Source organism: Anolis sagrei, chromosome 4 (genome assembly GCF_037176765.1).
Source record: "Anolis sagrei isolate rAnoSag1 chromosome 4, rAnoSag1.mat, whole genome shotgun sequence".
Classification (NCBI taxonomy): domain Eukaryota; kingdom Metazoa; phylum Chordata; class Lepidosauria; order Squamata; family Dactyloidae; genus Anolis; species Anolis sagrei.
The window spans coordinates 231,912,740-231,939,398 of NC_090024.1; the positions used below are offsets into that span (position 1 = coordinate 231,912,740).

The 26,659-nt window shown below is 40.9% G+C and overlaps 1 protein-coding gene across 5 annotated transcripts in view; it reads left to right on the forward strand.

Annotated features, from left to right (window-relative positions):
• Positions 1–26,659, forward strand: part of CDH4 (cadherin 4) — a 938,653-nt gene that overhangs the window by 892,171 nt on the left and 19,823 nt on the right. For all 5 annotated transcript variants that reach the window (XM_060772002.2, XM_060772006.2, XM_060772003.2 and 2 more), the window contains exons 11-13: positions 4,082–4,224; positions 10,465–10,698; positions 12,849–13,082. In XM_060772002.2, coding sequence (XP_060627985.2) covers positions 4,082–4,224; positions 10,465–10,698; positions 12,849–13,082 — 611 coding nt within the window. The remainder of the gene's footprint in view (positions 1–4,081; positions 4,225–10,464; positions 10,699–12,848; positions 13,083–26,659) is intronic.

Consider the following 26,659-nt stretch of genomic DNA (forward strand, 5'->3'; position numbering starts at 1 on the left):
TAGCTATCCCTCCTTCCCTTGGCCGCACTGGTTATCTGTCTGCTTCTTTATTGCAAATGTTAGATATATTTGGCATAGCAGGAGGGCACGCGGTGGAACAAGAGCTGGGGCCAATTAAACTTACATCACTTGTGACATTTTATAATCATTAGAGGGTAGAGATATTTCACCTGGGATGGAGCTGTCTGGAGCAGAAAATGACGGCGGTTACTCACTGCCTTTGCTTGTTGGCTTTGGACAGGCAGTGAAACCTTTAAGGACAGAGGGAACATCTCAGCTAACAAGGCCATTTTTCTTAGTTGTTTCATTCCAAAACTACCATGTCTCTGAACTACTTATTTGCCTTGTGCACTTTGAGCAGCATTGAGGAGCACAGATGGAAAACAGGGGCCTTCTAGTCAGATGCTTTCTGCATAGAGCACAAGATAGAATGGAAACAATTTCGCTTGATCCATTCAAGAGGAAAATGACAGGCAGAGTTGTCCTCTTTACAATGGTTCTTTCATCTGGGAGCTCTTTTTGTTAGACTCAGGAGTGCTTGGGAGCTTGGCCATCAGTGATGTGCTTCAAACTACAAGAGAGGAGATTCCATCTGAACATGAGGAAGAACTTCCTGACTGTGAGAGCCATTCAGCAGTGGAACTCTCTGCCCCGGAGCATGGTGGAGGCTCCTTCTTTGGAAGCTTTTAAACAGAGGCTGGATGGCCATCTGTCAGGGGTGATTTGAATGCAATATTACTGCTTCTTGGCAGGGGGTTGGACTGGATGGCCATGAGGTCTCTTCCAACTCTTTGATTCTATGATTCTATGTGTTCAATCAGTTATATGCCTGGGTTTTAGTCCAAAATTTAAAGGAGCTATCCAGACTTTTGAACCTGGTAGATAGGTTTCAACACCATGGATAGTGCATTTAAGGGATTACATCCCAAAGCTTATTCATTGTCCCATTGACCTGGAAGTCAACAGTTCCCTGTGTTTAGAATGTAATTGTATATGCACCGAGTTGTTCTGTTCCTGCTGTCATGATAACCAAATAATCCATTCTCTGCTACAACAGCAGGCATCAGATAAATATTTTGGTGGCTCCCACAGTCCCTCTACGAACCATTGAATCAGAAGGGGAGAAATTGCACCTACAGTGCTCTAGAACATATGATTCTCCTCTAAAAACAAGGTGCATGTTTCCTTCAGACCTTGCTGGCAAGTGGAAAACAGTGTTTTCTTTTGTTTGCTGCTACACTGAGAAATGCCATTGATCCCCCAAATACATAATTGAACTTTCATATCCCTACTCTGCACTGCATCTGAATGTATTTCAAATATCTGCTGTGTTGGGTATTCTGTATATGCAAGTAGAATTCTGATTGTACAAAGCAGCCCCATTCGAAATAGTCCATTCCCACTGCTGGTTTTTTGCTTTAATCCAGGCCAGTCCAAGACACTTTAGTTCTCAACCTGGCGGTCAGGACCCCTGGTGGGGTCACGAGGGGGTGTCAGAGGGGTTGCCAAAGACCATCACAGACAGTATTTTCTGTTGGTCATGGGAGTTCTGTGTGGGAAGTTTTGCCTAATTCTATCGTTGGTGGGCTTCTGGATGCTCTTTGGTTGTAGGTGAACTATAAATCCCAGCAACTACAACTCCTAAATGTCAAGGTCTATTTTCCTCGAACTTCACCAGTGTTCACATTTGGGCATATTGAATATTCGTGCCATGTTTGATCCAGATCCATCATTGTTTGCACCCACAGTGCTCTTTGGGGGTAGGCAAACTATAAATCTACTAAAACTATAAAACTACAACTCCCAAACTCAAGGTCAATGCCCACCAAACCCTTCCAGTATTTTCCATTGGTCATGGGAGTTCTGTGTGCCAAGTTTGGTCCAATTCCATCGTTGGTAAAGTTCAGAATGCTCTTTGAATGTAAGTGAACTATAAATCCCAGCAACTACAACTCCCAAATGACAAAATCAATTCTCCCATCCTAACCCCACCAGTATTCAAATTAGGGCATATTGGGTATTTGTGCCAAATTTGGTCCAGTGAATAAGAATGTATCCTGCATATCAGATATTTACATAACGATTCATAACAGTAGCAAAATTACAATTATGAAGTAGCAATGAAAATAATTTAATGGCTGGGGGTCACCACAACACGAGGAACTGTATTAAGGGGCCGCGGCATTAGGAACGTTGAGACCCACTGCTTTAGTGCCTAAGGGCAAAAGAATAAAGTCAACCTCCACATGGGGATTCAGTACGAAGAGACCAACTTATTTCAGCAGAGATTATGGGATAGCATCCCCACCATAGCCACTATCAATTTTGTAATGAATAAAGGCAACAGACTAGAATCTTTGACCCTGCAGGGTGGTATCACTTGGGCAGAATTTGACTGCATCCTATGGAGTCCTTGGACTTGTGATTTCCTCGCACAATTTAAAATTCTCTGTCAGGCAGCAGACCAAGCTACAAATACAGAGATGCATGAGATTCAACCATGGCAATTAAAATGGTATTCGGGTGCTACCATTTTGTCATGTGAAAGAGATGCTGTTTAGAAGATCAAGACAGCATGGTGCATTCAAGAATGAGGTGCTGCGCCCAAGTGATGGTTGTACCACTCTGCCCCATGACAGCACTGTCTCTGATTTTATTCCAAAGTCTGCTTCTTGACCAAAGTCTCTGGTTTTCTTCATTATTGCTTTTCCAAACCACCTCTGTTCACAGGTTTAAAACCAAACAGCACAAACAAGCAGCAAAAAGGTTCAACTTATCATTCTGCTTGAATTCAATGACCCTTATCCTGAGAATAATGTGCCACCCTAACTCAGTGGCAGGCATGCACAATTTGTTACCTACCAAGCAGAAAGTAACTCACCAATTACCTGTTGTGTCTTCCTACAAGGTATTTGATCACACTGTTGCTTGGCAAGTAAAAGAGTAAAAATGGAGCAAGTTGCAGCACAGTCAGTTGCATTCAGTTTAAACTTGGAAAATGGAAGCCAGAAAGGCATTGGCCATACTGTCTGGCAGAGTTTAGGAGCTTTAGTCCAAAGAAAGTTATTTCCAGTATTTGCGTACTGCTTTGTATATCAAATGTTAGAGAAAAGGCAGTGTCAGTGGCAGGACACTTTGTATGCATTCAGATGGGGGTGGACAGACTCCTACCTGCATCCCTGGAGACCTTTTGGTGGTCAATGGAAGCTCAAGTGTGGTGGTGGTAAGGAGAGTGATTCATTGACCTCCTGAGCAATGTTACAGCTATGGGGGATGAAATGAAATAATTGCATCCCAAATAAGAAGTCCGCCCCACCCCATGAAATTATCTTTCAATTTCCAAATGTATAGCATTATGGAAGGTGAAGCATTTCACTTTCCATTTGCTGTGTTCACATTCTCTTTGTAACTTTGCCTACTCTTACTGTGAATACCAAAACTGTTTTTCTAAATGCTCAGTTGGAATTTTAAGTTACTGTAATACAAGAAAATTGGGGTCTGAAAACAAGTGTCATTGAAGGGGCAGAACACATATCTTAGAGTCCAGTGCCCTCATTTCCCCCACTTTCTCATGTTACTTACGAAATATTCAGATGCTCTTGATTTAAATCAGGGAGATCAAATGTACTGGAGACAAAGGCCATTTTTCAGTCCCAAATTCCATCAGTAGGCTGCAATGGGTTTTCATTTACTTTTGTTTTCATCACTGCAAATTGTGGTTTAGCTGAAATTGTGGTTTTTAGTATTTTACTTTTTCTCTGTTTCCTGACAAATAACACTAAACTGACACACTTCAGTGTTGTACAGTGTATGTGTGTGTGCTAATAATAGTGGTGGAGTATGTGATTTCTGGGTGATGTTTTGAGACATTCTGGAGGTTTGGAGTATTCAAAAAGGCCTGGGGCCCTCAAAAAGATGATTGAAGCCACATATGGCTGAAGTGCCACGTTTTCCCCATCCCTGAAGGGTCAGGAGTCTAAACAGCAAGAATACCAACATGCTAACCCAACCTTATTTTCAAGCCACATTAAGTATGTGTCACTGGGAGAGACTGCCATGTATTTATCCTTGCTGTCTGCAGATACTCCAAGCTGTCAGATCCTGCAAACTGGCTGAACATTAATGCCACAAATGGTCAGATCACCACTGCCGCTGTCCTTGATCGTGAGTCAGCCTACATTAAGAACAATGTCTACGAAGCCACGTTCCTGGCAGCTGACAATGGTAGGCCCAAGTTCCACATCGTTCATGCTTCAATAATGCTGTAATGTGATGCATTAACAGGAATGATGCCCTGACAAAGTTGTCAGTATAAGTTAGGGGTTTTTTTTTTCAGGTTTAGTAGTTTGAAAAAACAGAATGAAGGAACAACTTCCATGAAGCTGTAGTGGGACATTGCCAGAGTAAATTAAATGTGTGAAACATTCACAGACGGTGATGAAGGGGAAACTGGGGCAAGCAAGAAACAGACTGGAGAAAATACAAAGAGTCCCACCATTTGTAGATGACTGGAGACTGCGGAAGGAAAGGTCAGGAGAAAGGGTGACCTGCAGTGTGTTACTAGGCTTTCTTATATTACAGAGGCATAGAAAGGGAGATGTTCCATCAGGAAACCAGAAACAATCGAGGATGAGAGAGAAGGGATTAGAACTAAACTGTCAGCACACAGAACTAGAGGTCTCAAGCAAGACCTCTTATCTTGGGAGTGGACAGACCTTCAGCTTGTGAGGTCTATTTTACTTCTGTAGACCCTCAAGGTCCACCAAGTAGAGACAGGTTCATAAAAGACTGAGAAATTTGCCAACTTTTATAATGATGATGATGATGATGTAGCATTTAAACGAAGTTACAGAATATCTTATACAGGTTGGATATCCCTCAGCCAGAATTTTGAAATCCAAAATAATCAAATATCAAATATTGTCCAAATAATAGATAATGACACCTTTTCTTTCTGATGTTTCATGCACAAAAGGATCATAAATATTGTGTGTAAAATGACCTTCACATAGCCTGAATATATGAAGGTCATATGGTTTATATGCAACACAAATAAAATTTTGTGTTTGGTCCCATCTCCAAGATATTTCATTATGTATATGCAAATATTCCAAAATCCAAAACTACTCTGGTCACAAGTATCTTGGATGAGGATTACATAACACATAAGAAGTCTATGAATATTATGGACTACCAAATAGATAAATAAATGTGTCCTGGGACAAATCAAGTTTGAACTCTCCTTAGATGTGAAGATGATTAAACTGAGATTGTCACATTTTTGGACATAGAAGAAGAAGTGACTCACTAGAAAGGCAACAAATGCTTGGTAAGGTCAAAGGCAGAGGGGGGGGGGGAGAGAAGACAACATTACAACTGGGTAAGCTCAGTCAAGGAATCCACAGTCCTTAGTGATCTCTCATTCATAGGGTTCCCTAAGTTCATGACAATTAATAGCAAATTATGGTAAATTTGCTGAGAAGTAGAATCAGGCACTGCGAGAGTATGACCATAAAATCGGAATAATTATGGAATGGAATCCTCATTTATTGTATTCTTGTAAAGAAGAATGAAAAGGGTTTTTGCACATTTTAACAACATATTTGCATATACAAAGTAAGTTTTTTACACAAATCATGCAAATGATATTGGCATAAATTAAAACCGAATGGACTTTTAACAATGTCCTTTAAATCCCTGGATTGGAAAGCCATTGTAATAAATGGAAGGATGGATAATGAATCTGACACAATTTAATGTAGTTCGAAGGATATAATGGGAATTAGAGTGTTGCAGTTTGTGAAGGATGCAATCTAGACCAAGTTGATACTGGAGTTTATGACACTAGATAAAATTCCACATGTATTGTGATAATGCCCATTAAAATATACACGGGGATGTCCTGAATAGACATTGCATACATTTAAAGTTGTAGGTATAATATTATTGTAAGGATTGCATGTGATAAATATGTAAAATTTGGCCCTTGAAAAATATAGTCAGGAAGCCTTTTCAATTTGTGATACTGATATTTAATTAAACTGAAAATAATTGGAAGGCTTAATCATAAAAGAGAAAGTAACTTCCAGTATCCTAATTTTATTACAACCCAGGCTTCAAACTAATGGTATAATTACAAAAGGTTACAGACTGTAAGGACAAAACTAACAATGCAATATTGGTTGAATATTTTTCTTGGATATTCACAAAAACAATTGCTTTTCTACAACTTAAATCACACCCCATATTATTGTTTTACAGTTATTTTACAGTTATTTCAGTACTTATGTTCACTAGGTAGTAAATAACTACTTGAGTAAATGGCTTCTTTCTCCAAACCTGTATGATTAATAACATACTGTCAACCAAGAAGTTGAACAACATAGATGGATTTTGTATTCATTGTGTATTGATCTGGGATGAAGAACTTGGGGAAATAATTGGGTTCAACTCAATGTAACAGCTTGGTTTGGAACCGACCAAAATGACTGCCAACTGAGGGGATATCATGCCTTTCCTGCTGCAAAATGCCACTGAATTCAGTAATGATCAAACCCACCATGATGGATTGAAATGAATGACAGCAGTAGGGGAAAATAGCACTCTGAAGGCAGCTTGAAATTTTGCTGAACCTCAGAAGCAACTGCTGTGAGATCTTGGCATCATGATTGATTATCAGGATCTAGAGTTAGACCCAGACCTAGGCATTCCCCAGAGTAGACTCATTGAAATTAGTGTGACTTGCATGAATCATGATTAGCTTCAGCCACATTGATTTCAATAGATCTATTTTAAATGTCGTATATACTCATGTATAAATCACTCTTATGTATTAGTCGAAGGCAGGTTTTAGGGACAAATTTGAGGGTTTTGATGTGATCCATGGATAAGCTATGGGTCATTCCAAAGAGTGGGGATAAGGCAATGCCATTTCAGAGGGCCAGTCACCCCATTTTCCCGGCCAGACATTCAGAAAGCCCAGAAGAAACATTGCAGTGAAGAAAGTAGGGGGAGTCAATGCAACTTTTAAGTTCCCTTAGAATGGACCAAACTCTTGCTTTTCACCACTATTCAGAGAAGGGTATGGTTCTTTTTAAAATAAGAGTTAAGGTATAGTACTTACATTGACTCATGGTTAAGTCAACCCAAGTTTTTGGGGTTGATTTGTTATTAACATTAATAGACTTACACATGAGTATATATACAATAGACCAGTGGTTCTCAATCTGTGTTTTGGCCTACAACCAATTTTACAGCTGTTGGGATTTCTGGGAGTTCAATGCCAAAACATCTGGGGACCCACAGGTTGCAAACCACTGCAATAGACTCAGTTAACCGGCACACATGAGGATTGGCAGATGGCAGATAAATGTACTTTTCTGTTTCTTGAGAGGTGCTATTAAAAATAGGCCTAATACTGTACCCCATACTATACCATAAACACTGTACTGACTTGATATTCATGTTGAAATACAGTGCTTAAGAGCAAATTAAGACAAACTTTATTTTTTAATTGTATTATCCATATATTTTAATTTATATTTTAAAGTTTTTTGTTGGAGTTCCAGTTAACTGAGTCTATTGAGTTGTATGTATATTTCTGAGCTGAATCATTTATGGATAGGAAATAAGACCCTAAATCCTGTTATTTATCTGTAAAGGGTAAATATATTCAGTCAGTGAGATTTACTTATGTGTTGACTCACCATTCAGTCATTGATTGAATATATCAGCTTTAGTTGGGATTAACCAAAAAGATGCCAACCATAATAAGAGTTACAACAGACACACGCCAAATATAGTGTCGTAATATTATTGGCTTGAGTGGACAAATTGCTGAAATGATCTGTTACATAAATCTGTCAAAATAAATCCTGCCATTTGGGATATGCTTCCCTTGTGAGAGTGGGCATGCTAGCTGGGGGATTCTGAGCATTGTAGTCCAATAACGTAATTTTCCCCAGCAATGGTACTGACAGTAATTGGTGACAGATGATTGTTAACTGTGGGTTTTGCTTTGCTGTGCAGCAAACGCAATAACTGATCAAGGTGGAGAATCCAGTTGAATTTCTGTCCACAGCCAGTAAGCTAAAACAAACATTTCTTCACTTCCAGACCTTGAGGTTGGGAGAGTTAACGTAACAATCATGAGAAAGGGATTGAGAAGCCTTCATCGGGGATTCTGAGACACCTCGGTTGGCAAAAACAAACAAGAAACGCATGCTAGAAAGCTTTTATAGAAACACTCAAGAAGCATCAGTGGAGGTTTTGTGGCTTCTCCCTCTTTCTCTTTATTTGACTCTTACGTTTTAAAGAAAAACAGCAACAAAGAATTGAGAACACAAGCTTTAAAAACCTACTCAGGCAGGGCTGTTGGAGGAAATCATCAGTGTAGAGGCCTGGAACAAAACTGTCTGCAGTTCACTGGGGAAGGAAGATAGAAAGGAAGGAATGAAGGAAGAAGAATATTGAACAATCTGAAAGAAAATCTTCACTCCCCTCCTCCCGGCCCCAGCCCAATGGAAGAAAGTTATTGAAGCATGCAGGCCTGGAGAGTTGAAGCAGCTAGGTAGGGTTTTGGCAAAAGATTATACAGGACAGTGATGGCTTTTAACCTTTATAAAAGTCAAGCTCAAAGTCAAGAGCCTGATCTGACAACTTACGTGCAGCTGACCCTTACTCCAGAGGCTTAACCATTGATCTTGCAAGGCTCCCCATTGTGAAGAAAGACCGATGATAGGGCTGTCAGTGTGTCTGGTCTTGAAGCATGCTTTTGAACCTTGAATATTTACCTGACAAGGAGCTGTTTGATGCCTTCAATTGCTCCCATCACTGCAGTATTATGAAACAAGGAAATAAATACTTGGTTAATGTCACCAGAAATTATTTATTATTTTTGCACCTGGGCCCTCTTTTGAAAAAGACTGTGGTCCTTCTAGTTAAGCATTCTGTTTCCAATTGAAACAAGCAACAGATGCTTCTTGAAGCATGGATGTAAGACAAGTAGTCTTCTTCCACTTTTTCCTTTTTCCACAGCATCTGGCACCTTTGAAGTCTATTTTTACTGAACCAGAGTTCAGGGCGGAAATGGACTATTTCGCTCAGAATCCCCCAGCTTGCATAATTAATCATTGGCTATGCTAGCCGACAGACCTGGGGATTTGTAATCCAAAGAAAAAAGTTTTCTGACACTGAACATGCATCCTAGCTTTTATGAACATAGGAGAACAGTTTATCAAACTAAACCAGCATTTTCTTGTTTAATGAACTGTCGCTCTCCAAATTTTTGGATTTAGCTATTCCCATTCTCTGATCCTTTGGGATGGTGATGATATAGCCCAGGGGAAGGTCAAAATGGGAGCAAGGCTCTGCCAAATAAAAGGTTATTCCTTTCAAATGAATTCTTCCTTCAATTCTGCCATTACCAGCTTTGCAGAGAGTGAATAGTGAAATACTGAAAACTATTCACACTTAAAACTCTTAATATTTGCTGCATTCACATTCCCTTGGTTACTTTGTCTTCCCCTTTTCTTTGAATGCCTAAAACTATACACTTCTCCCTGCATTTGCTCAGGACTGGGACCCACAATTTCACCAACCTGTATTCAACACTATGTCTGTTCTCTAGGAATTTTCTAGGTCTTCCTAGTGAGTTCATTATTATGCAGGATTTCCAGTTTCTACTAAATTTGCGAGCATATCCCCGTGGATATTTCCAAATGCTCAAGTGAAGTTTTAAGTTTCTACATTGCTAGAAATTTTGGAACTGAAACAAATTTTCATGAGGGTCAGAAATCTTACTGGAGGGATTATGTCTTTATTTCTCCCTTTGTAGGTAAATCCTGGTCCTCCTAATATTGCGTTGTGTTCCTCAGAAAATTGCCTAGGTGAAATGTATGTAAGCATTTCTTCCTAAGATAACCTAGAATCTTAGAGTTGGAAGGGTCAGCAAGAGACATCTAGTCCATCCCCCACCATTCAAGAATATTCACCTACAGCAGAGGTTGGATGCCCATCCAATCTCTGTTTAAAGACCTCCAAAGAAGGAGAGTCCACTTTCCCAAGAAGCAGTCTGTTTTTCTAAAATCAATGTAGTATCTTAAGAACTCTCAAAATAATAATTTCCAGAAGTTGCAAGCAGTGAAATGTATAGTCCACAAAAGTAATTTTTCCAAGCTCTGACATTCCCAGGAACTATGGTTTCCACTTTGTGTTCATCACTTTACAAACTCTGCAATTATCAATTTTGGTTCTATTTGTACTAGATTTTAAAGGGAGAATATGGAATGCTTTAGCCTTTCCACATTAGGCCTATGATCCCCAGGTTTCATCATTGCAGTTGACCTTCTCTTTATTCTTTACTGCTCAGTGGATATTGTGAAGGGCTTGGAAGACACCTCTGCCTCTAATATCGTATGTCAGCCTTAACCATTACTCATTGAAATAATTATGTCCCTCAACTAGGTATCCCTCCAGCCAGTGGCACTGGCACACTCCAAATTTATCTAATTGACATCAACGATAATGCTCCTGAACTTCAGCCAAAGGACTCACAGATCTGTGAAAGGCCAAACCTGAATGTCATCAACATCACAGCCGCCGATGCTGACATCGATCCAAATGTTGGGCCCTTTGTCTTCGAGCTGCCAAGTGTGCCATCTGCCATTAGGAAGAACTGGACCATTACCCGGCTAAATGGTAAACTGGGCAGGCAACCCCTGGCAGTGTTTGTAACCTAGTTTATTCACAAGCACCAGAGGGGATCAGCCTTCAAACTTTTTGCTTTTTTTAAAAAAACTGAGCCTTCAAACTTTTGAACTTCTTTTTTTCCCACTCTCTGATTTCTTTATTTTCTTTCTTTCTTTCTCTTTTCTTTTCTTTCTTTACCCTCATGCTGTCTGACATTTATAGGCAAGATAGTTAATGACAAATTGCATGGATTGGGCCTTGAGCAGAACTCTTTGGAGCTTTCACTGGCACTCGTCTTCTCCACCCTCTAGGTTTTCATGCAGTTCATAATTACATACAGTTATCGGGACTGAACGAGGGATAAATCATCTGTAATAGCCCAGGAGGGAAAGCTATTATCAGTCTTCCTTATGTCCCATTTTTATTGTCATGAGCTGCAATCAGGATCAATGATCATTCCTCTGGCTCTAATTGCATAAAAGTCACCCTCCTTCCGCACTTTAACAGAGAAGTAGCTCTAAGGTTGAGAAGATTCTTGGGGGCAAGATAGACTGCTGAAATCTATCTCAGTTGAAATCTGTCCCTACCAATGTAACTACATGGTCCGTACACCAACCTTCCAAGAAAAGTACTTGGAAATATTACTGTCTGGGGACACAAAGCCATACTACCCTAATACAGTGACCAGGATCCTGTATCATCATTGTTAACTGATGACCACCCTCTAGTAATGGCAAATAGCTGCTGGGGAAACCCCTTGGGTTCTTACCACAACTGTTCGTCCCAATGTACCAAGTAACTAGGAGTATGTTGTGAATTAATAATAAGCTGGAAGAAACCAAAAGAATAATCCAGTCCAACCCCCTTCCATGCAGAAACACACAATGAGAGTGCTCACAACAGATGGCCATCCAATCTCTCTTTAAGAGATGTTTCCAAAAAAGGAAACATCATCAACATCTGAAGCAGTGTATTCCACTGTCAGATATCTCTTACCATCAGAAAGTTATTCCCAATATTCAAGTGGAATCTCTTTTACTGAAGTTTGGGAAAAATAGATTCTTCCTTAATTTCTCCACTTCCTGGTGTCCTATGATCCAAAAATGCTTTGGCTGAAGCACTGCCAGGCTGCAAAGGGACATGTTTAGGGTCATGTTTGTTCGTTCCTGACCATAAATGTGAATGCCTAGTAGTTAGACTATTGTAAATCCCACTTTCACCATAGTAAGTGCTGGACATGATGTGTGAATACATTTGTGTGTATGCTTAAGAACATGTTCTTGCACACAGGCAAAAACTCATGATTTTTTTATCCCAACACAGATGCTTCCATAGCAGGATGAAAACTAAATTATCCCTGCTCACATGCAAGGAGAAAACAGTTGGATATTCACATCACTCATCATTAACCCTGCCAACTTCTGCCATTTCCACACAGGGCACACAGTCCAAAATACAGAAAATATTCTATAGCCTGTATGAATTATGTACTTTGTCTATGTTTTTCATAAATTATTCTGCCTCTCCCAGTTGTAAGGAAAGGGTTCTTTCTTTTCCCTCTTCTCTTTCTTTATCTTTTTTAAAGCATCATTGTTAATCAAAAACAGAACATCAGAAAATGGCACTGAAACGTTAAGGGTCACAGATAAGATAGAAACTCCATATTAGGGAATAGTCAAGATAACACATTCAGCCCTTCAATTGCAAGACTGAGTTTTGCAGCTTTGATTATTCATGGATTTGACTGAAATATTCTGGGTAGGAATCGCCAAGAACTTGACCATAAGATCATACTTGAAGACCTAAAGATTTCTAGAGAGAGCATCTCTCTAGGAATCTCTATGCCCTCTGGTGCAATTCTGCTGTCAACTTCTGACCTACAGCTTCCAAGAGAGGTGTTCTCCCAAGTTAAAAAGTCTTGTTTTTATTATTTTTTTCTCATTTTCATGTGGGTCCTGTACCCCTAACCCCTGTGAATGTGTAGGGCTGACTGTACTTACACACACATGCCCATTTCATATAGTTTCACACTTCCTATGAAAATTGCTGCATTTCTGCTAGCTCTACACAGAGACTTCCCCATGTAGTCACAGGAGCTTTACCATGTAGGCAAGTTCTAAGTACCTTCCTAAGTATTATCTCCATTTTGTCCATTACAGGTGACTATGCTCAACTCAGTTTACGAATATCGTACTTGGAAGCTGGTGTGTACGATGTCCCCATCATTGTGACAGATTCAGGAAACCCCCCGCTGTTTAACATGTCCATCATTAAGGTCAAGGTGTGTCCATGTGATGAGAATGGAGACTGTACCACCATTGGTGCCGTTGCTGCAGCTGGACTGGGAACCGGAGCCATTATTGCCATCTTGATATGCATCATCATCTTATTATGTAAGTGCTGTAGTAACATAGCATCTGTGTGCATTTATAAACAATGATCAATCTATTTACACAAAAAGAAGCCACAATGATCAGTGATTTAATAACACTGTGATGAGCCACACTCATCCTTCCTTTTCCTTGATGTGGAGAAGGGACACATGGTACAGAACCCATCTCCTGGGGCTACAACATCCACTGCCACTATCAAGGTTCCCACAATTACTATTACCTCCAAAACATGACAAAAACTGTGTTGCTTTCTATGATATAGTATTGTGCCAGTATACCTTCCTGCATCATAGAACTGTGCAGGGCAGGATGTCTCTTCCCCTTCCAGAAAGGAAGGGAAGAATTGCCCTTTGCAATTGTGATGGTTTTTATACAACCTACATACACAAGGAGAATAGTTGGAACTCTTATCTTAGAGTTCTCAAGTCTCTGGAGTTAATGTAGACAATAATTTGATTCTATATAAGGAATCTTCACATGGTCGAACATTGTTGTCATATACCTTCAAATCAAGTTTCCAAATTACGACAACTGCGAGGTGACTCCATCACAGGGTTTTCTTGGCAAAATTTGTTCAGAGACTGAAAATTTGTTACTCTGAGACTGAGAAAAGGTGACTTGCCTAGGTTTCCATGCCTGAGTGGGGATTTGAACCCTTGTCTCCCAGAGTCCTAATCAGTACTCAGACCATTACATAGCCACTTCCTCAGCCTTGGAGCTCACTATCTGAAAATAAAGAGAAGAAAGTGAGCAGTGTTTTGGGGGCTATTCCTGGCTCTTTGGTTGTTTTCTTTGAAGGCTTCTTTGGGGGCTTTTTTTTTAGTTCAGCTGCATGCTCTCCTAAGCACATGTCTAATGGAGTGGGAATTCTGCCAAGTCACTGACCTGTCTAGGAGCAAAGCTGGTACCCACTAACTATTGAACTCCAGCCTGAAATTTTGGAATTCCATCTCTGAGAGCCAGTGGCATGCACATCGTGGCACACACACTTGTATCAGTAAAAGTTATTGCAATCTGAAAATGGTGAAAGGAAATAACGCCAGGGATAGATGAAGAAGGATCAGGAATCACCTGCTGCAATGTGCACCCACTATTTGTTTTCTTGTCAGGAAACCTCACTAACTGCACTCGCAGCAAGTGCAAACTGGTGGGTCTCCTGAAAGAAAAAGTCAACACACAGCACCCACATGTAGAGACTCTTCCATGTAGAAGAGAACACAAAGATCTCCTGGATAGAACAGAGGGGGAATTGAAATCACAGAAACAGCAAGAAGAAATTGTTAATGGAAACAAAGAGGGCTATAACACAGAGGAAGCATCCTAGAAGATAGACATCGTCAGGACTGCTGCCCTGAAGACAAGGGCATGGAACAATGGCTTCAAACTACAAGAAAGATAAACTGGGCTCTACAGGCCAATGGATACTCCACCTCAGACATCAGAAGAGCTGCAAGACCAAGAACAAGCCAAGAGAGTAAAGACAAAGATCCACCCAGATGAAAAGTGTTCTTGCCATACATCAAGGGAACCACTGACCGCATAGGGAAGCTGATGAGGAAACACAACATTCAAACTATCTACAGACCCACAAGAAAATCCAACAAATGCTACATTCAGCAAAGGACAAGAGGGATCCTCTCACTTCTGCAGGAGTCTACCGTATACCATGCAGCTGTGGACAAGTCTACATAGGGACCACCAAACGCAGCAGCATTGCCCAAACACGAATCAAGGAACATGAAAGGCACTGCAGACTACTTCAACCAGAGAAGTCAGCCATAGCAGAGCACCTGATGAACCAGCCTGGATACAGCATTTTATTTGAGAACACAGAAATGCTGGACCACACCAACAACCACCATGTCAGAATACACAGAGAAGCCATTGAAATCCACAAGCATGTGGACAATTTCAACAGAAAGGAAGAAACCATGAAAATGAACAAAATCTGGTTACCAGTATTTAAAAACTCTAAAATTACAACAGCAAATCAGGAACATCTAATCACCTCTCAACAAAAGATTACCCCAGGCACTGCCAGGCCATCAAATGCTAATCAAGATGGTCAGTTGAAACATTCACACCTAGCTCCAGCAGACAAGAGTTCTTTGTCCCATCCTGGTCATTCCACATGTATATAAACCCATTTTCCTAGTTCCAACAGACTTCACTACCTCTGAGGATGCTTGCCTTAGATGCAGGTGAAACGTCGGGAGAGAATGCCTCTAGAACATGGCCATATAGCCCGAAAAAAACCTACAACAACCCAGTGATTCCGGCCATGAAAGCCTTCGACAATACAACTTCCTGACTGTGAGAGCAGTTCAGCAGTGAAACTCTCTGCCCCAGAGTGTGGTGGATGCTCCTTATTTATTTATTTATTTATTTGCTTTATTTGCTTTATTTCTATACCGCATTTTTCAGCCCTTAACATTAAACAGAGCCTGGATGGCCATCTGTCAGGGGTGCTTTGAATGCAATTTTCCTGCTTCTTGGCAGGGGGTCGGACTGGATGGCCCATGAGGTCTCTTACAACTCTACAATTCTATGATTCTAGGAAAAGACCATACGCAAGGGATTCAGAAGTGCTAAAAAATCTCTTCCTGCAACAACCTGAGGATAATGGTGGCGAAGAGGTGCAAACAGGAGAGCAGAAAAAAGAAACACTACATGCTAGAGAAGAAGCCAACCTAACGGCAGCAAGAAAAGCAATAACAAAAGATCTTGATGGTAGAGGATTCATTGCTCAGGGGTGTAGTGGGAAATGTGTACCAGCCAGACAAGATGAATCAAGAAGAATGCTGTCTTCCTGCCACACATATCCAGGATGTCACCGACAAGTTGCCAAAGCTCATCAAGAGCATAGAGCAGTACTCCTTTTGTCTAATTCATTTGGGCACCAAAGACACTGAAAAAAAATACTTTTGAGCAGAACACCTTGAGCAGAGCAGACTATGAAGCCCTGGGCAGAAAAGTGTAGAGTTTAGAGCACAGGTGGTCTTATCCGGATGCCATTAGTGAAAGATGGCATAATACACATGAAAAAGAAGATACTGCAGGTGAATGATGGCTACACAGATGGTGTTGTTGGAAGAGGTTTAGCAACATTTCTAAACATAGGCTCTCCAAAATATTTATGATGTGCTTGGCAGATAATTTTCTTTTCCAAAGGTGGAGGAAGGAAGAAGTGGATTAGCAATCTTGGACTTAATTCTAATCAATAGGAAGGAGTTGCTCACTAGAATCAAAACAATAATTTAGAGCAGTGGTTCTCAACCTATGGGTCCCCAGGTGTTTTGGCCTACATCTCCCAGAAATCCCAGCCAGTTTACCAGCTGTTAGGATTTCTGGGAGTTGAAGGCCAAAACATCTGGGGACCCACAAGTTGAGAACCACTGCTTTAGAGGGTAATAACCATGTAATGCCAGAATTCATGGCTGTGGGCAGGCCTGTAGCGAGGGGGTGGTTTTAGGGGTTCAACCCCCCACCCCCCGAAATGTTTCAGATTTTTTTTAAAAAACCTGGTTTAGTCATGAATTTTAACTGGTTAACCAAATCCCCATGCTTAGTCTATGAGATGCAAAAAAAAAAAAAAAAAAGAGTTCCTCCAGAACTGCAAGCACTATCTCAAGCAAATATTGACAATTTATTCACACTGTCATTACTTGCAGCAATAGCCGATGTAGTGAAGCAACCAAGTTGGGTGTGTGTGTGTTGAATGTTCTCATTAAGGAGGCCAGACTTGGTGGAGGTGGTTGACAGGGGCGGAGCTGCAAGCTATGGAAGGCTGCTCTGCCCCCTGCTGTGCTCTTTGCTTCAGCGTGAGCTAGAAGGCAAGTTTCAGACCCCCCCCCCCCACACACACACACACACACACACAAATTTCAACCCCCGCTGCAAAATTTTCAACCCCCCCCCCCGCAAAATTTTCAACCCCTCCCGAATTTTTTTTCTGGCTACGACCCTGGCTGTGGGACAAACCAAAAAACACAATCAATCGCAATCCTTAGTCCTCAACATTTCTTGAAGCTCAGGGAAATGCTAGACACAATCCTATTGCTACAGAAGTTGAAGGACAGACACCTAACATTGGTAGGATTTCATAAAGAAGGAACTGCAACAAAACAAATGTCACCACAATGACTAACAATTTCATGGAAAAGGAAACATTGGAAACATCTGAGAAAGCCGATGTGATTGAACAATAAACCTGAGGGGGTGAGTAAAAAAGAGCATGTATAAAGAATAAAAAGAAGGCTGATCCACTGAAAAATAATGTACATAATAGCTCAAACTTGCAGAAATAGTGTTAAGTAAAGCTTAAGCTCAAACTGAGCTGAGACTGACTTGGAAATCAAATGACAATAAAGAGGGGAGGAGTCTTCTGATACATCCAAAATAGAAGAATGGCCATTCCCAAATACTAGAGGAACACTGACAAACTCACCCCATACCATCATTTTTGAGAATTCTTAAAGTACCGTGTCCAGAGGAGGGTGACTAAAATGATCAAAGGTTTGGAGATAATAATAATAATAATAATAATAATAATAATAATAATACTTTATTTATATTCTGCCCTTCTCATCCCGAAGGAGACTCAGGGCGGATCACAAGTACACATACACAGCAAACATTCAATGCTGTTTGTATAGACAGTACACAGACAGACAGAACAAGGGGTTTTTGCGTCATACCATGGATGGTTGGGCTCGAGTCCACAGTGGGTGCTGTCGCTCCAGCCATCAGGACTTCCTCATTCCAGCATTTTCTGATCTTCTTTTTCTTTATGGCATTGTAAAACATCTCCCCCACTTTTTAGTAGTACCTGATTTCTCTAATTACTTCTAAAGCTATTTTTGAACTGCTTAGGTAAACAGTGGGCATGGCTGACGGTTGGCTGCCCACGCCAACCCGGGGTTCAAACTTGCAACCTTTCGGTTGATAGATTATTATAGTTGCTGATGATTTACCAGCTGTGCTAAACCTCCGGCCTATGAGGAGTAGTTTAAAGAGCCTGCAGAAGAGAAGGTTGAGAGGAGACATGATAGCCATGTATGAATATGTGAGAGGATGTCATAAGGAAGAGGGAGCAGGCTTGTTTTCTGCTGCCCTGGAGACTATGCCTCAATGAAACCATAGGTTCAAATTACAGGACAGTAGATTCCAATTGAACATTAAAAAGAACTTCTTGACTGTAAGAGCTGTTCAGCAGTGGAACTCTCTGCCTCAGAGTGTGGTGGAAGCTCCTTCCTTGGAAGCTTTCAAACAGAGGCTGGATGACCATCTGCCAGGGGTACTTTGATTGTGGTTTTCTTTCATAGCAAGAGGTTGGACTAAATAGCCCATGTAGTCTCTTCCAGCTTGGATTCTTGCCAGGAAAACCTTGCAAAAAGTTTGTGTTAGGCTTGCCTTAAGTTAGAAATGTCTTGAAGGCACATAACAATTGGGAAAAGAAAAGATTTGTCTGCCTTCAGGTGCCCCCCACCCCTCTCCAAGAACAGAGTGGAGCACAAAATACAGAGAAAAATTATCTGGATATGCAGAAGCCAGCAAACTCTTATTCAAAAAGGCAAAAATCTGCGCCTCCTTACCTTTTATTTCTTGCTTTCCAAGAGCTATTGCACTTTTACTCACTCAAGTGAGGACAAGAGGACCGGACAGCTAATTACAGCCTCCATATGTCAACTGGCTGCCCTAACTACTTTCTAGCAAAAAGAAATTATTTTCCGATAGTACCATATTTCTGTAACACTTTCCCCCTGCTCTATCTGGCATGCATAACTTTTATCTCTGACCAAAAACGAGAAAAGAAAACACCTGGAAGGGAGAAGAAATGGGTTTTAAAAGGGGAAAAGCTCTCATGTATTTATGTCGACTATTCAAACCTTTTTCTTCCCTTGTCTCTCACAACAAGTAAAGTGCCTGATGTGTGAAAACTATATTATAATAGCCCCCTTTTTAAAAAAAAATGGTGAGAGGGTTGGTTACGTCCATAGGAGAACTGTTCCATTAATGCTTTTACAGCTACCTTAAAAAAGAGAATTTGAAAATGTCAATAGCAGATGCAGCTCGAATTATTTTTATATGTGCATCTGAACAAAAGGCTCTGTCATTGCTTTAAGATCTGTGTTCACTCTGCATGTTATTTTGGGAAAATCTTTTGTTTTCTCCCATTACATCCCCTCCACTTTTCTGATGCTTTTTTCTCAAGAGTCTTCTGAGTAGCAGTTTGGACCTCAAGCAATGATTATCCCTAAGGCAGTTTGCTAGAGAATGTATACAATTTGAGGGAGTGGGGGGAGAGAGCAGGAATGAAGATATACAGAAAGGATCGGGTCCCCAAGGCTTCAGTGCCTCCCATATAGATTCTCTCTCTGATCTGCAGGAAGAGTTTGTCTTAAGGCCAAGTTCACAGCCGTTCAGCGTTTCCTCTGCTCACCTTGAATTTTGTTCAGATTTGTTTTTCCTGCTGCTGTTGTTGTTTAGCAATTTACTCCTCAAACCAGCTTTAACAAGGTGCTTGGGTTTTTGGAAGGTCTATATATCGGATTTTAAAGAGGTTTGTTCTTTTGCACAAGATGTTATTTTGAAGGGCTTGGGAAAGACCAGGCTGAATGGTCTACAAGTGAATCTTTCATTGCACTGATTCCTCTATTCCAGTGGTTCTCAACCTTGGGTCCCCAGATGTTTTGGCCTTCAATTCCCAGAAATTCTGGGCACCACAATTCAGAGGAGGGCAACTAAAATGATCAAGGGTCTGGAGAACAAGCCCTATGAGGAGCAGCTTAAGGAGCTGGGCATGTTTAGCCTGAAGAAGAGAAGGCTGAGAGGAGATATGATAGCCATGTATAAATATGTGAGAGGAAGCCACAGGGAGGAGGGAGCGAGCTTGTTTTCTGCTTCCTTGGAGACTAGGACGCGGAACAATGACTGCAAACTACAAGAGAGGAGATTCCATCTGAACATGAGGAAGAACTTCCTGACTGTGAGAGCAGTTCAGCAGTGGAACTCTCTGCCCCAGAGTGTGGTGGAGGCTCCTTCTTTGGAAGCTTTTAAACAGGGGCTGGGTGGCCATCTGTCAGGGGTGATTTGAATGCAATATTCCTGCTTCTTGGCAGGGGGTTGGACTGGATGGCCCATGAGGTCTCTTCCAACTCTTTGATTCTATGATTCTATGAAATTCTAACAGCTGGTAAACTGGCTGGGATTTCTGGGAGCTGTAGGCCAAAACACCTGGGGGCCCACAGGTTGAGAACCACTGCTCTATTCCAATCAAAGAACCACATTTACCTTTCCTTGAGTCATCGAAAGTGTCCTTTCTGAGGAGTCCACCAACTGAACTAAATGCTTCCCTTCTTCCTCCCATTTTATCCCTTCTGCTTGATGCTCATCAAAACATTACTATTGTTATGGGATCACAAACTGACTGAATCATAGCAGTTCTGTTCAGCAAGATTCATCAAGAGAAGGTTTGACATTGCCTTCCTCTGAGGGTGAAATAGTATACTTCCCGAAGGCTACCTACTGGGTTTCCATGGCTGAGCGGGGATTCCAATTAACACTCCCAGAGTGTTAGTCCAGCACTCAAACCAGTACAGTATACTGCTCTGTTGGGATATTATGTGTGCATAGATTTCTTTATAGAAGAAGCTGCCCATGGCTGAACAGGAATAAGGCCTCTCTCACCCAGAGTCCTAGTCTAACACTACAGGTCTCCATTTTCCAAAATGGTTGGAACAAGAAACTTTTCTGATTTTAGGTAGGGTTTTCTTTGTGAGAGTGGAATGCCTGTATTTGCATATACATAGTGAATGAGGGATAGAATGAAAGGGGGATAGTCACATATTCAGTGCTGTCAAACTCCTTCTTAAGGAACCACCACTGCTAGTAATCCATTAGAACAGTGGTTCTCAACCTTCCTAATGCCATGACCCTTTAATAGAGTTCCTCATATTGTGGTGATTCCCAACTGTAAAATTATTTTCATTGCTACTTCATAACTGCAATTTTTCTACTGTTATGAATTGTTATGTAAATATTTGATATGCAGGATGTATTTTCATTCACTGAACCAAATTTTGCACAAACACCCGATATGCCCAAATCTGAATACTGGTGGGATTGGGGGAGTTGTAGTTGCTGGGATTTATAGTTCCCTACAATCAAAGAGAATTCTGAAGTCCACCAACAACAGAGTTGAACCAAACTTAGCAGACAGAACTCCCATGACCAACAGAAAATTATTGAAGGGTTTGGTGAGTATTCACCTTAAGTTTGGAGTTGTAGTTCACCTACATCCAGAGAGCACTAGGACCCAAACAATGATGGATCTGGACCAACCTTGGCACAAATATTCAATATGCCCAAATGTGAACACTGGTGAAGTTTGAGTAAAATAGACCATGATATTTGGGAGTTGTAGTTGCTGGGATTTATAGTTCACCTACAATCAAGGAGCATTTTGAACCCCACCAATGATAGAATGGGCCAAACTTCCCACACAGAACCCCCCTGACCAACAGAAAATACTGTGTTTTCTGATGGTCTTTGGAGACCCCTCTGATATCCCCTCGCACCCCCCCCCCAAGTTGAGAAACACTGCAACAGAGGAAGGAAAAAGTAAAGTACGGGAGGACTCTGCTTACACAAGGCCCATACACCTCCCTGGCTATCAGGACACTTTCTGCCCTTTTAACAAAGTAGCTGGAAATGGAAGAGAAAACCCATTCCCCCCATGAGACTTCTTCAATCTCAGTGGCTAATGGGATCGCTCTGTGCTCATCCTGGAGACCCTTTTCCAAGGCACTTGCACCACCATGTATTGCTGTTGATCAGGTGGCAGACAAACACAGAAACATCTGTGATATCTGCCTTTTCCAGGGGATTTGTGTAAACTGAGGCCTCCCCTGTTCTGTTTCTGGCATCAAACCTCCTGGAAAAAATTCAGTGTCCCCTTGATGTTTGCCTAGCCCCCTTTCATAGAATCATAGAATCAAAACATTGGAAGAGACCTCATGGGCCATCCAGTCCAACCCCCTGCCAAGAAGCAGGAATATTGCATTCAAATCACCCCTGACAGATGGCCATCCAGCCTCTGTTTAAAAGCTTCCAAAGAAGGAGCCTCCACCACACTCTGGGGCAGAGAGTTCCACTGCTGAACGGCTCTCACAGTCAGGAAGTTCTTCCTCATGTTCAGATGGAATCTCCTTTCTTGTAGTTTGAAGCCATTGTTTCGTGTCCTAGTCTCCAGGGAAGCAGAAAACAAGCTTGCTCCCTCCTCCCTGTGGCTTCCTCTCACATATTTATACATGGCTATCATATCATATTCTGTATCCTCAGATATGGAATTGGGCAATGGCTAGGGGAAGAAATCAGTTTTTGAAGTATTTCAGATATTGGATTTCCAGATAAGGAAAACTCAACCTGTAAACCATATTGCACCTCCCTTTCTTTTTGGTTCAAATACTAAAAGTGTAAAACAAATGTCACACTTGGACACTCCACCCTACTCACCAAAATAAATCTGGAACAAGAGACTGCAAGTGAAAAAAGATCTTCCGATCTCAAGTTCCATTTTTCACCACCAATATGAGCCTAGGATAACTGCAGAGCATTAAAAAGACAATTAGAATGACAATGAATGTAAAAAAAAAAACGCGTTTGTAATAAAACCCATAATTTGAAACAGGATAATGGATTTGAAAATGGAAAATGGATTCTCTTAAATCAAATGTCTTTCAGCTGTATTTAATTTCAGTCAACAGAATTTTCTCAAGTGTTTAAATCATACTTTAGACTTTGATTTATATGGGGAGCCTGAAAAAGTAAAAAGACATTTTGTGGTTTATTGCTTCAGTTGCTTCACATGCACATTTTACTATGTTAAAAAAATTGGCATTAGGGGACTGTATTATGTTCCCCAGTCTTAGAAAGCAGATGTATATTTATTGCTCATTATCACCCCATCACTATAAAATTAACATGTTTATATTAAAAATTGTACTGAAAATAGAACTGCTTGTTTTGAAAATGTACAGCCAGTTGTCCCTTTCTCAGGGGTCTTTATTTTTAATGCTTGAACATTTGGTCATTATAAGCTAGAATTATATGTTCTTACACACGTAAAGCTGCTGAAGTTGTGCTTTCCATCATACAGAAATACAAATCTGGGTCTAGCAATGCAGACATCTGTGTGCTTCAACTTTTCTCACACTCAGTTTTTCAAAGCCCAATTTCCATTCTATCCTGACCTTTAACATTTTTGCAAAAGTTAGAAAAAATCCAAAATGAATTTCTCCCCCATTTTTCTGACCCAATTCAACAAATTCAACTGTTTTCAGCTGAGTTTATATAGTGATTTGATTGTGTTTTCCTCCATAGCAGGGAGTTGGATTGGATGGCCTTTGTGGTCTCTTCCAACTCATAGGGAGGAGGGAGCAAGCTTGTTTTCTGCTGCCCTAGAGACTAGGCCACGGAACAATGGTTTCAAACTACAAGAAAGGAGATTCCACCTGAACATGAGGAAGAACTTCCTGACTGTGAGAGCTGTTCCACAGTGGAACTCTCTGCCTCGGAGTGTGGTGGAGGCTCCTTCTTTGGAGGCTTTTAAACAGATGCTGAATGGCCATCTGTCAGGGGTGTTTTGAATGCGATTTTCCTGCTTCTTGGCAGGGGGTTGGACTAGATGGGCCACAAGGTCTCTTCCAACTTTATGATTCTATGAACTCTGTTTTTAGGATATTCTCCCAGCGTTCATTGTGAGGGGGTGAGGGGAAAGACCAACAGCAATCCTAATTCAAGAGCTAGTGCAGTATGGTATAGTATAGTATAGTATAGTAATAGTATAGCATAGTATAGTATAGTATAGTAGTTTGACTGATGGGCTGGAGTTCTAGGAGATCAGGGTTCAAATCCCAACTCAACCATGGGAAAACCACTGGGTGACCTTAGACAAGTTACATCCTCTCAGCCTCAGGGGAAAACATTGGGAAATCTCTGAAAACGTATGGCTAAACAACCCTCAAGTAGAGTCAAAGTCATACTTCAAAGTCAACATTTTGCAAATAATTAATCTCTAACCGTTATTTCTTCTCCAAGTATGAAGAATTCTGAGTATTTTGGCATGTTCTTATCAGAAGCAAACTGAAACAAATGCCTTACCTATCTTAAAATGTGTTAAACACAGAGAACATGCTCCTGTAAATTATTCCTCACCCTTTTCTACAACCTGAGCAAACCAGTCTTCCAATTGGCCAGTGTAGCTATATAAACCATGAGTTCTCACCAAATTATGGTGTATTAATACTGCAGAATTAATTCAGTTTGACACCACTTGAACTGCCATGGCCCAATGCTATGGTTAGAGTTTTACAAATCCTACCAAAGAATGCATTTGTCTCTCCAAATGAGAAATCTTGGGATTCCATAGCATTGAGTCATGGCAGTTAAAGTGGTCTCAAAGTACATTCATCCTACAATATAGATGCACCATAGGAAAGGGTCAAGTTAAGTATATCCTCCCCCCCCCCCCCAAAAAAAATTAAATTTTGAATTCCCCCTGGGATTCCCACCTCCTCACATTGGGTAGGGCTTTTTAAAATCTTGCCCACAAAATTGTTTCTAGTGCTCCTCCTCAGACTTCTAGGAAGCATAGACTGCCATTTTGCTGCCATAAGTGGCTTGCCTAGGTTAGCCCCAAAGATATCGTTTTTCCAAATAGAAGATCCACTAAGATTAGATCCTGGAATGTCTCCTGGGGCTTTCTCAGGAGAAATTCCACGAAACTCGATCCCAGAATGTCTCCTTAGATATCTATATAAATAAAAAAGTAATTTTTGTTTGTGGGATTAACATAACTCAAAAACCACTGGGTGAATTGACACCAAATTTGGACACAAGACACCTATCAGGCCAACGAGTGACCATCACTCATAAAAATACTGAAAAACACACCAAAAGAGATTTTAAAAGTTAAAAGAAGCATGACATTGCATGCGCAAAACCACATATATACACATAAATGCACACACAAAACACATACTCACAGACTGGGCCACAGCAACGTGTGGCAGGGGACAGCTAGTTGTTAAATAAATTAGTAGACCGATTGATAGAGGACAACACTTTCAGTAATTATTTGCCTTCAGAGTTAATTGAGGAGCCTCTTCTGTTCAGAAGCTTCATTAGTCTCCTTTCCCTGATATATCACAGATTGTCCCCCTAGGAAAGATCCCTTCCTGAATGAGCAAGAACATGAGTAGCCAGCCAAGATCATTAACTCCAGCAGGCACCATAATTAGGGATGGTTAGCACATTGCAACACTTTAATAAGTGGGCAGAAACCAAGCAAAGCAGTGAATGAGAATCAGTTGGAAAGAGTTGTTGGTCTATATGCCTAGCCCATGCTCTATCACCAAGAACCAAACTCTGGTGGTGAACGCTTTCCTGGTGGCAATACTGAAGTAACATCCAGTTCTTGGTCCTTTTAGACTGTAAATTGGAAGACACTATCTTTTTCCTCCCGGCAACAAAATACATTGATCCACCACTGGCCCTTAAAGGAGATACCTAAGATTGAACTTGGAACCTTTTGCATGGAAACTATGTTTTGTCACTGAGATATCATTTCCTGAACCATAGCAACAAAGCTATTTCTGTTAGAAACTAATCTGCTCAGCATTCAAACCTCTTGAGATGGCGGTCGGTGGCAAACTCAAGTTTCACACTGCATAATGTTTGAAATGGTTAATAGAGAATATTTATAGAGACTTTAAAATGAATTGTATTTCTCTCCTCCTTCTCCTCCCACCTCTTTTCAGAACATTTCAAGACATTACATGGCCCCTTTCGGAGATTACACCTGGTAGCAAACCCAAAGTTTATATTTCTCTTCCCATCTTGTGTAGCTGTTGTTTACATATATATCCAGCTTTACTTGCCATTATCACAAGGTTGTATCCACAGTTGTCTTCCTCCATGCTTTATTCTCATAACTACTAGAGGAGGGCAACTAAAATGATCATAAGTCTGGAGAACATGATGGTCATGTATAAATATGTGAGGGGCAATCATAGGGAGGAGGGAGCAAGCTTGTTTTCTGCTACCCTAGAGACTAGGACGTGGAGCAATAGCTTCAAACTACAGGAAAGGAAATTCCATCTGAACATTATGAAGAACTTCCCATGAGAAAGGTTCAGCAGTGGAACTCTCTACCCCAAAGTGTGGTGGAGGCTCCTTCTTTGGGGGCTTTTAAGCAGAGACTAGATGGCCATCTGTCAATGGTGATTGAATGAGATTTTCCTGCTTCTTAGGGGGTTGGACTGGATGGCCCGTGAGGTCTCTTTCAATTCTATGATTCTATCTTCTGCAGTAGATAAGGCTGATGAGTGACGGATACAAGGTCACTCACAACATGTAATGGCTCATTGTGTACTAGAAACTAGTCCTTCTAAGTCATCCAGAATTCTAACCACTACACCATGAATACTCTTCTTCACAGCACCTTTTAGATCTAGATTAGGTGTGAGTCCACACTGCACAACTTATAGCAGTTTAATCCAGCTTTAATTCACATA